The 11399-nt window shown below is 42.6% G+C and overlaps 1 protein-coding gene across 1 annotated transcript in view; it reads right to left on the bottom strand.

Annotated features, from left to right (window-relative positions):
• Positions 1–11399, bottom strand: part of adamtsl3 (ADAMTS-like 3) — a 236604-nt gene that overhangs the window by 35051 nt on the left and 190154 nt on the right. The window contains exons 20-22 of the mRNA XM_071400865.1: positions 11093–11246; positions 5864–6123; positions 4740–5313 (exon numbers count right to left, since the gene is read on the bottom strand). Coding sequence (XP_071256966.1) covers positions 4740–5313; positions 5864–6123; positions 11093–11246 — 988 coding nt within the window. The remainder of the gene's footprint in view (positions 1–4739; positions 5314–5863; positions 6124–11092; positions 11247–11399) is intronic.

Here is an 11399-nt window from a genome sequence, read left to right on the forward strand (position 1 = left end):
ATGTAACTCTAACACCATATAGCGCCTGCAAATGTTTAATCTGAATACGCAATCCTGTTTCTTGTATTCCTTTACTGCCCTGACAATCTGGGCTCTATTTGAACAAACCTAACAGAATGGTAAATCTAAACGCAGGCGGTAGTGTTATAGGTTCAGGGGTGTGTCAGAAATAGTTCTGCTATTTTCACTATCACAATTCTCGGCACACTTGTTGGCATTGGCGCGAAAGGGGCTGGGTTTCGCTGAATAAACAAGTTGTGGGTGTCTCGAGGCCCCTCACTGGCCAATCAGAATGTGCTCCATGGCAAAATATGTGACTCATTTCAGGAAACTAGGCATATGTCACACGTCACTACTTCACAGGAGAGGCATTTGAACGCAAACATTAAAAAAAATCTAAATCAGTTTTTGGCCAGAATTGCCTTCTGGAACATGTAAACTTTCATGTGTCTTAATAACACACTTGCATGCCATCGGTAAATAAGAATACAATTATTAAATTACGAGCCTAGTTGGTTTAGCCACGGAAAAAGCCAGGAACCTTCATAGCCATGATTGGCTGAGATAATGGTTGGGCTGGACATGTCGAGAGATGAGTTGGGATTGGTCTGCCATGTAGCACACTTCTGTCTATAACATAAGCTGGTCAGCATGTGTAGGTAATCCTTTCTAACATGGCTTATATGAAAGATATCACGTAGTAGAACTGCAAAAGTGTTGCCCTCCACTTTCTGGAGGACCAAGTCTTGAAATCAGTAGAATGCCCGGTGGAATTAGAGCATGATAACTAAGGAGATGGAGAAAATTCAGGCATTTGATTGCAAAAATGCAGAGGGAGTCAAAAAGAGAACACACAGAAGGCTGTTGTTGTATAAAACACCTGTCTCCAGATTACATCTTCAAACTAAGGGCAACTATGGCATCCGTGACAGAGAGGGAGAAGTGTCACACCCTTATCTGTTTCACCGGTCTGTGCTTGTCTCCACCCCCCTCCAGGTGTCGCCCATCTTCCCCATTATCCCCTGTGTATTTATACCTGTGTTCTCTGTTTGTCTGTTGCCAGTTCATTTTGTTCGTTCAAACCTACCAGTGGTTTTCCCCTTGCTCCTGTCTAGTCCAAGTTTCGGTTTTCTAGTTTTTCCTGGCTTTGACCCTTCTGCCTGCCCTGACCCTGAGCCTGCCTGCCGTCCTGTACCTTTGCCCCACTACTCTGGATTACCGACCTCTACCTGACCTGACCCTGAGCCTGCCTGATGTCCTGTACCTTTGCTGCACTACTCTGGATTACCGACCTCTGCCTGACCTGACCCTGAGCCTGCCTGATGTCCTGTACCTTTGCTGCACTACTCTGGATTACCGACCTCTGCCTGACCTGACCCTGAACCTGCCTGCTGTGCTGTACCTTTGCCACTGTTGTTGCAATAAACATTGTTACTTTGAGACAGTCTGCATCTGGGTCTTATCTGAAACATGATAAGAAGCGTCCATCCATGTATACGGGTAAGATAGTATAGCTAGCTACATTTTCAGATATTATATGTTTCTAATTTGATCAGAAAGTATTTTTCATTTCAAGTTAAAGCTTTCTGTTAGCTAGCTAGCTAATGTTAGCTGGCTGGCTCGCTAGCTAACGTTACGTGTATGATCTGTGTAGTAATATTATTTGTATCTCAGAGCATTTTGCATTGTTAGTTATAGCCTAATGTTAGCTAGCTAACTAACATTGAACCTGGTTGGTAAACTACCTGCAGATTCATAAAGGGTAGTCATGTTATGAGTTGGGATTATGGTTCATTGTTTAGCTAGCTAGCTAGCTACATGTCTAAAGAAAAGACTCCACTATCCAAGTAACCATTTCACTACACCTTCTGTATTCTGTGCATGTGAGAAATAAACATAGATTTTATTTGATATGGTACGTGTTTACCAGAGACGGTAATGTGAAGAACTTGACCTGCACCAAAGTCAAATTAGCATATAACGTTAGGCCAACGAGACAGTGTTCAACTTCTAAAATTCTCCGGTAAAATGCCGACTGACTTCGTCACACAAAGCTATTTTCAGTAATTGGCTCGCCATTAACTTGTAAATAATGATATTGTTGTGAGTTTATTTTCCAGTAATAATAAAGACAAATGAACTAAAGTGAAGAAGCTGTCAGCTACTGTATATTATTGGTCATTATTTGAACTGGCTAGCCAGATAACTTAACGTTAGCTAACAAACTAGAAACGAACCAAAGCATTGTTTAGAAAGTTGCTTGCCTCGTTTGCTACATTTATTTTTAAACGGGGGGGTTTATTGGTGTTAAAATACAGTAGTTATGCTATTTTGGACAAACCAGGCTGCTGACGTCATGCAGCCTGTAGTTTTTGTGTGTATTCTTTTTCCTAATGACGACGACAAATTTGTCAGACGGCAATAGAATGTTCATGATGTTACTACGACAACTGTTGATAGACGTAATATAAACCAGCCTTTAGTCTTGAAATCTTTGGTTGTTTAGTACATGGTCTAACATGTGAATCCTTTAAGAGATGAGTGGGGCTAAGGCTTAAGAGGGTCTGAACGATGCTGAATGGGTGTAGACAAAGAGCTCTCCAGTAGGTTTACCAAAACATTCAAGGGCCATTTTCTCAAAAGTGAGGTTACAAGTTTAACAACTTTCGAAGCAGAATTACTTTCCCATTGTTCCTCAAATGCAGTGTATGATATGCCATTTTCCAGCTCTGAGTCTATACTTTTATCCAATGTAAAAAACACAATTTCAATTTTGCTACATAAGACCAAATCAAAACGGTCGGTCACATATGTGGTTTCTTCAGATTGTGTATTTACGGTCTTTTATGTATTGCCTTGGAATCAACTCAAATTCCAATGTTAGTCCGTTATAGTTTGTTAAATGGCTTACAGAAACAAATTAACAAAATGTAGAACTATCTATCCCATCTTTCCTAAATTGGTTAACTTGAACCCATTTGTAGTCCACATTGTTCTCAGTAATTGCATGGCTTCAATAGAATTCACACTGATATAGAGGCTAGACCTACAGTAAATTGCATTATGGCTGAGCACGGACACGAAAAACATTGCCAATAAGCTAGATTAAATTCATTATTGATGAGGCCTAAAAAGATAATTTATAATTCTAATATAATTCTAAACAAAACCAAACAACAACTTGTTTTAAATAGGTTATGTAACACTTACAGGCACCATAATGTCTCCCTGTGGCCATATCATATTAAAACAACGCAGACTATGGAGGGTTATACACAAATCCAAACTTTTCACAGTAGCTGGACTAAAATCCAATATAAATAAAGGGAGAATGTCCACTCAGGGTTATTCTGCTCCCAAATAGGCCTACGTTTAACGAGCATAATTGGAACCATCCAACAGATAAGATCACATTCACACATCTCCAGAAGTTGCATTGCAAGCGTAGAACCAACGTTCTCACCATAAAACCAGGAAGGTGAATCATTCTAATTTGTTTGGTTGTAATAAAATGTAACGAAAAACAAGCAATATGTTTTTTTTTAAACAACAACAACAATAAATACATGTAGAATGTAATGATATCATAAAACCATCAGGATAACAGACAGGCATTTCTGTTGAACCAGCCTTCGTTATAGTAGGCCTAAGGGAGGTCTTGGGTTCTACATCACGGAGGGGTTTTTACGTACGTTCAAAACGTGACCTGCGTACTAAAATAATGTGGGCTGCCTACAATGCAGAGATAAAAAGGGAATGTCAGCTCACTGTTTTACTCCTCTCAAACTTTACATTTTAATAAAGCTTTGGTGATTAAGATTTATTTCCAAGCGGTCTCAGGAGCCAAACCCTTTATCGACAGTCTTGACTGCTTCACGACTGCATTTGGCAGACAAAAAAAAGGCTTCATTGAGAGGAGGAGGTTAATCTTGGTTTTTAACCAAATAAAACGAAATGGGAAAAAACACACGTTTTTAATGTTTCAAAATAGGAAGTATTCAGACTCCAAAAGCACATCAGGCTACTCTTGTTCCATGTTCATATGGGCAGTGTGCGTCACGGCTGGATAGGCTGCATTTCTGCTGTCAAAAGTCATGTCATAACCATCTGCGTTACTGCTGAAACCAGCTTTTGGTTGGTCTTAAATATCCCTACCAGCACTGCCTGAAATTAGCACTTTGGATCATGTTTTTAAGGACACGCCTCAAATATTTCCACCCGCCCATCTGAGCACAAGTGAGCTGACATAAGAAAGGTAAATTGCCAAACATGGCGTTAGGGCTGGAAAATACCAGTGTGCCAGAATTTCCATTATAAAATTGTAAACTAACGTGCGTTTGACACTAGTGCTGCCTTAACGCCGGCCCGAGAATAGAGCCCTCTGAGTGAAAACTAGCATTACACTTTATTCTACAGCCCACTAACTACCTGGTGTTTGCTTAGAAACGACATGGTAACTGCATACATTACATAACTATTATACAAAAAAGTTATGTAATACTGTATATTATATTATGCAAAAAATCTTCTCAGACACTTGCAGATTCATTATGAATGAATGTGAGTGTTTCTATCCTATATGTGTCAATGTACAGCATGGTGTGCCTGGGTAACTGTTTCTAATGTGTATGATGTACACATGGTGTTTGGTGTTTTTCATTCTGGTACGGTGACATCCTTGGAGGGAAAAAGTTGTATTCTATTGTATTGGATTATTTTCTATCGTAACAAAACGTTACCTTTTGGGTTCCCCGTCTCCTCCTTGGTCCCTTTCCACTGCTCTGTGGAGGCCTGTTGTACTCCAGACATCTCTGTGATGAGAGTGTAGATGATCTGAGAAGCCTGTTCCTGGCTGATCTCTCCCATCTCCGCCTGCAGACTCACGTTCCTCACCCTCTCCTCCAGGCTCCAGGGCTGCAGCACGGAGGCCCCCGCCTGCACCTGCAGCACTGAGGCCTCCACACCACCGGGCAGCAGAGACAGACTGGGACCTTTGAGGCTGGGGGTAAACGGGAGGCAGTGAGGAAGACCCTGGGGGTCCCAGTCCTGAGGGTTGAATCGCGGTTGAATCCTGGTCAGGTCTAGGCCAGGTTCGGGGTCTGATTCGTTTTCAACCGGTCGGTCGATCAGTCTGCTGTCGCTGCCAATCAGTTTAAGGGTGAATGTGTCTGAGGCGGGGCCGGCGATACACACGTACACCCCACTGTCCACGACTCCTAGGCTGTGGATCTTTAGAGAACCAGATTTGGTGACGCCCAGACGCTTGCAGCTGGGCAGGGGGCGGCCATCCTTCTCCCAACGGATGTAGGATTTCTAGATGCAACATACAAGACAAAACACAAGGCAAAAATAAGAGCTAAGGAGGCCAACCTCTCAATTTAGACTGGAGTCCTGGAATGGCTTTTACCTCCTGACAAGCTGAGCAGAACAGCTGTTCAGGGAGATTTGTCTATTGCCAGAATGAATCTACAGAATTAAATGTGATTTTAAATGATAAACATGTCCAGTCATAGTTGGAAACCCCAGCCATGGCATATGTTCTCATCCATTACAACCATAAAGACCATGAGGAAAGGATCCAACCTGGAAACCCCAGCCATGGCATATGTTCTCATCCATTACAACCATAAAGACCATGAGGAAAGGATCCAACCTGGAAACCCCAGCCATGGCATATGTTCTCATCCATTACAACAATAAAGACCATGAGGAAAGGATCCAACCTGGAAACCCCAGCCATGGCATATGTTCTCATCCATTACAACCATAAAGACCATGAGGAAAGGATCCAACCTGGAAACCCCAGCCATGGCATATGTTCTCATCCATTACAACCATAAAGACCATGAGGAAAGGATCCAACCTGGAAGCGCCGGACAGGGCATTTGATGATCAGGGAGGTTTTTGGTAGGAGGTAAGCACGCCCGCCGATGGTCAGGTGGAGGCGTTTCTCCTGCCGGGTCTGGATGTAGATACGACTCAAGCCTAGAATCAACGGACAACGCTTTACTGGCTCCTTGATTGTTTCCTTTGATGCTTCCTTCCCTGTCTCCTTTGTGGGCTGCTGGTTGATTCTGGATGCTTCCTTCACAAGCTGTCTGGGGTTCATCTCTGTCTTATGCTCTGAAGGGAAGGATGGATGGAGGGAAAGAGGAAGGGAGGGAGAGAGAGAGAGAGTGAGGGAGACAGAGAGATAGAGACAGAGAGCGACAGAGAGACAGACAGAGAGAGAGAGAGAGAGGCAGAGAGATAGAGACAGAGAGATAGACAGAGAGATAGAGACAGAGAGATAGAGACAGAGAGCGACAGAGAGAGAGACAGAGAGAGTGAGAGACAGACAGAGAGAGAGGCAGAGAGATAGACAGAGAGATAGACAGAGAGAGAGAGACAGAGACAGAGAGACAGAGGGAGAGACATAGAGATAGAGACAGAGAGAGAGACAGAGAGAGAGACAGAGGGAGAGACAGAGAGAGAGAGACAGAGACAGAGAGACAGAGGGAGAGACAGAAAGAGAGAGAGAGAGACAGAGACAGAAACAGAGAGACAGAGAGAGAGAGACAGAGAGAGAGAGAGAGAGACAGAGAGATAGACAGAGAGAGAGAGACAGAGAGATAGACAGAGAGAGAGAGACAGAGAGATAGACAGAGAGAGAGAGACAGCGAGAGAGACAGAGAGAACATAACAGTGGTCAACCTCTTACAGTGAATTAAACCATTGTCATTTACTCACATGACAAATATAGGCTATAGCATGAAGGTTTAGAAGGATAAAACAACTTATAACTAACACAAAATATTATAAATAAAACCTACATTATATCTGACATTATGATAATGATTTGATTTGGAATAATGATTCTACATTATCATTACCATAATTTGGGCGGCAGTTAGCCTAGCGGTTAAAGAGGAAACTCAGCAACCGGATGGTTGCCAGTTCAAATCCTGGGTCTGACAGAAAAAATCTATCGGGAAGTGAGCTGGCAACCGGAGGGTTGCTGGTATCAAATCCCAGATGCCATTGCCTGTCGTTGTGCCCTTGAGCAAGGCACTTAACCCCCCATAACAACAGCTCCCCGGGGCGCCCAGTGTGGCAGCTCCCCACACCTCTCCAAAACCTGGGTGTATTTATGTCTTTGGAGGGGTTAAAAGCAGAAGTCACATTTCGGTTGGACCTTGTGATCTAATAAAGTGATCTAATAAAGTGATCTAATAAAGTGATCTTAAAATGAGAAAATAGTCAATCAGTAGAGAACAAGATCTTCCACCCTGTTTTCCACTTAAAACCAAGCTCTCACGAAAGAGCAGTACAGTTCAATCGCTGTAATTTCTGTCTCGTACTGACCGATGGTCATACTTAGACTGTGAGGCAATGCATGCGGATCCTCCCTCTAACTCCCTCTCTGTAAGCGTACCAAATGGCACCCTATTCCCTATGTAGTGACCAGAGCCTGTATGGTCATACTTAGACTGAGGCAATGTGGACTCTGCTCCAAAGTAGTGTACTATATGGCAAATAGGTTGCCATTTGGGAAGCACCCTCCCTATATATCTGGGTCAAGTTAATCCTGTGGATTTGATATCATTAGCTTTGATAACAGGGAATGAGATAAGGTCTGGGCTAGAAGGATGAGGCAACATGACCTTGTGCTTGAGACTCTGAGGTCTCATCCCAAATGGCACCCTAATCCCTATATAGTGCAGTACTGACCAGAGCCCTATGGGACCTGATAAAAAGTAATGCACTATTTTTGGAATAAGGTGCTGTTTGGGACACAACCTGAGGCTAGCATGACAGCAGGGGAGAGTCAATCCTTCGGTTAGGGTGAAGTCAATCCATCTAATATCTCCAAACACAAAACACAGTATACACACTACCCTATTGTGAATCTATAGATGTAGTATACACACTACCCTATTGTGAATCTATAGGTGTAGTATACACACTACCCTATTGTGAATCTATAGGTGTAGTATACACACTACACTATTGTGAATCTATAGATGTAGTATACACACTACACTATTGTGAATTTATAGGTGTAGTATACACACTACCCTATTGTGAATCTATAGGTGTAGTATACACACTACCCTATTGTGAATCTATAGATGTAGTATACACACTACCCTATTGTGAATTTATAGGTGTAGTATACACACTACCCTATTGTGAATCTATAGATGTAGTATACACACTACCCTATTGTGAATCTATAGATGTAGTATACACACTACCCTATTGTGAATTTATAGGTGTAGTATACACACTACCCTATTGTGAATCTATAGGTGTAGTATACACACTACACTATTGTGAATCTATAGATGTAGTATACACACTACACTATTGTGAATTTATAGGTGTAGTATACACACTACCCTATTGTGAATCTATAGGTGTAGTATACACACTACACTATTGTGAATTTATAGGTGTAGTATACACACTACACTATTGTGAATCTATAGATGTAGTATACACTACCCTATTGTGAATCTATAGGTGTAGTATACACACTACACTATTGTGAATCTATAGGTGTAGTATACACACTACACTATTGTGAATCTATAGATGTAGTATACACACTACCCTATTGTGAATCTATAGGTGTAGTATACACACTACCCTATTGTGAATCTATAGGTGTAGTACACACTACCCTATTGTGAATCTATAGGTGTAGTATACACACTACACTATTGTGAATCTATAGATGTAGTATACACACTACTGTCACGTTCCTGACCTGTTTTCTGTTTAGTTTTGTGTGTTAGTTGGTCAGGACGTGAGTTTGGGTGGGCATTCTATGTTATCTGTTTCTATGTTGGTTTAGGGTTGCCTGGTATGGCTCTCAATTGGAGGCAGGTGTTTGGCGTTCCTCTAATTGAGAGTCATATTTAGGTAGGCTGTTCACAGTGTTTGTTTGTGGGTGGTTGTCTCCTGTGTCTGTGTCGATGTTTGCACCATACGGGACTGTTTACGGTTTGTTCATTTCATGTAGTCTGTTCCTGTTCATTTCGTTCTTCACGTTGTATGTAAGTTCGTTGTTCAGGTCTGTCTACTTTCGTTTTGTTATTTTGTATCATTTTCAAGTATAGTTCGTTTTCGTGTTTGTTCGATTTGTTTATTTAATAAATCATTCATGTCATTTCAACGCGCTGCACCTTGGTTCAATCCCTGCTCCTCCTCTTCGGATGAAGAGGAGGAGGACCGCCGTTACAACTACCCTATTGTGAATCTATAGGTGTAGTATACACACTACCCTATTGTGAATCTATAGGTGTAGTATACACACTACCCTATTGTGAATCTATAGGTGTAGTATACACACTACCCTATTGTGAATCTATAGATGTAGTATACACACTACCCTATTGTGAATCTATAGGTGTAGTATACACACTACCCTATTGTGAATCTATAGATGTAGTATACTGACATGTTGAAAGTTCATGCACAGAGGCACGGGCATGCGTGCTCATCACATACACACACACACACACACACCCGCCATGACCCCACTCTGACCCTGGCCCTCGTAAGCAGCAGCTGGGTAGGACAGTTTCTCAAACACGCACACACACACACTTCCTTTAAGGAGTAGCTGTGACATTTGCGAGGCACTCAATCATGTATTGTATGTCCTCTCTCTGTTGAGGCTGTTCAGAGAGATGGTAGCTATCAGGCACACAGTGAACACTTTGGGACACACACACACCGTAGGAGAGTGGACTATTTCCTTTACAGTGTGAACTCACACACACTCAGTGAACAACCATTGACCTTACTTCTGTATGCTTTTCAGATGTTCTCTTCATTCTGGAAGTACGCTTGGCTGCACTGAACAGTAGTTGGCTTACAGTGTGTGTGTGTGTGTGTGTGTGTGTGTGTGTGTGTGTGTGTGTGTGTGTGTGTGTGTGTGTGTGTGTGTGTGTGTGTGTGTGTGTGTGTGTGTGTGTGTGTGTGTGTGGACGTGTTTAACTATTCTAGTGGGGACCAGAAGTCCCTACAAGAATAGTAAACGAACAAAAAGTTGACCAGCTGGGGACATTTTGTTAGTCCCCACAAGGTCAAATGCTATTTCTTGGGGGTTTAGGGTTAAGGTTAGAATTAGTGTTAGGGTTAGAATTAAGTTAAAAATTAAGGTTAGGAGCTAGGGTTAGTTGTAGGGTTAGGGTTAGGAGCTAGGGTTAGTTGTAGGGTTAGGGTTAGGGAAAATAGGATTTTGAATGGGACTGAATTGTATGTCCCCACAAGGTCAGCTGTACAAGACTGTGTGTGTGTGTGTGTGTGTGTGTGTGTGCGTGCGTGCGTGCGTGCGTGTGTGTGTGTAGATTGCGGTCAGTAATGGTGTACTGTTTGTACGTTGGCATAGATAACATGTATATACTGTAGGTAGATATATACATTTTTTGATTAGTTGGTTCAAATGTAAACATTCAAAGTGAGAACTGGAGCTGTCGATGGCCTGATAAAGAACAGTCATTTTGAAGGACGGAACATGTTCCTGTGTCTTTATTCTCATGGATAATCACTTTCCAGACATATAGATATCGAAGACTGTGTACTTAGGTACAGTATGGTCACAGAGGCTGGATCACAAATGGTACCCTATTCTCTATACTACTTTGGATCACTTTCAAGTGTACATATTTAAGACTCCTACTCACCCATAGCATGTTCACAGTGAATACGTCCCAAATGGCACCCTATTTCCAAGTGCACTACTTTTGACCAGGACCCAATGGCACCCTATTCCCTATATAGTACACACATTTTGAGAGAACAGGGTGCCATTTGGGATGCAGAGACTGTATGCTTTCAGAATCTCTAATCTGGTCTCATCTCTGTAGAGTTGAGCTTCACGGAGCGCTGACATCAGACGGAACAACACAAGACATTTTTGACATGGGAAGTGTGTGTATGTGTGTGGTTGTATGTGTGTGAATGTGTGGTGTGTGTGTGTTTGTGTATGTGCTGTGTATGAGAGTGTGTGTATGAGTGTGTATGCGTTTGTATGAGTGTGTGCAAGTGTGTGAGTGTGTGTTTGTGTATGTGCTGTCTATGAGTGTGTGTGTGTACTCACTAGGGCAGGTGATCATTCGGCAGGTCCTGACCAGGGGTGGAGAGGAGAGGCCGTTGCAGAGCCTCCTCGCCAGCATCACCTGCTGTCCAGCTGAGGTCAGCCTCCGACACACTGGCTCCCGACGTTGGATTCCCAGACCACAGGACACAGAGCACTGCAACACACACATTTATAATGCATTTTGTTTGTTTACAACTTTGTGTAATCAAAATGGAATTGCCCTCCTCCTTTCACCGTCCCTCTTACAGGTCCTGACACTACCCCTCCTTCCCTCCCTCCACTCACCTCCCCCACTCTGCCTGCATCC

Source organism: Salvelinus alpinus, chromosome 5, assembly GCF_045679555.1.
Source record: "Salvelinus alpinus chromosome 5, SLU_Salpinus.1, whole genome shotgun sequence".
Lineage (NCBI taxonomy): Eukaryota > Metazoa > Chordata > Actinopteri > Salmoniformes > Salmonidae > Salvelinus > Salvelinus alpinus.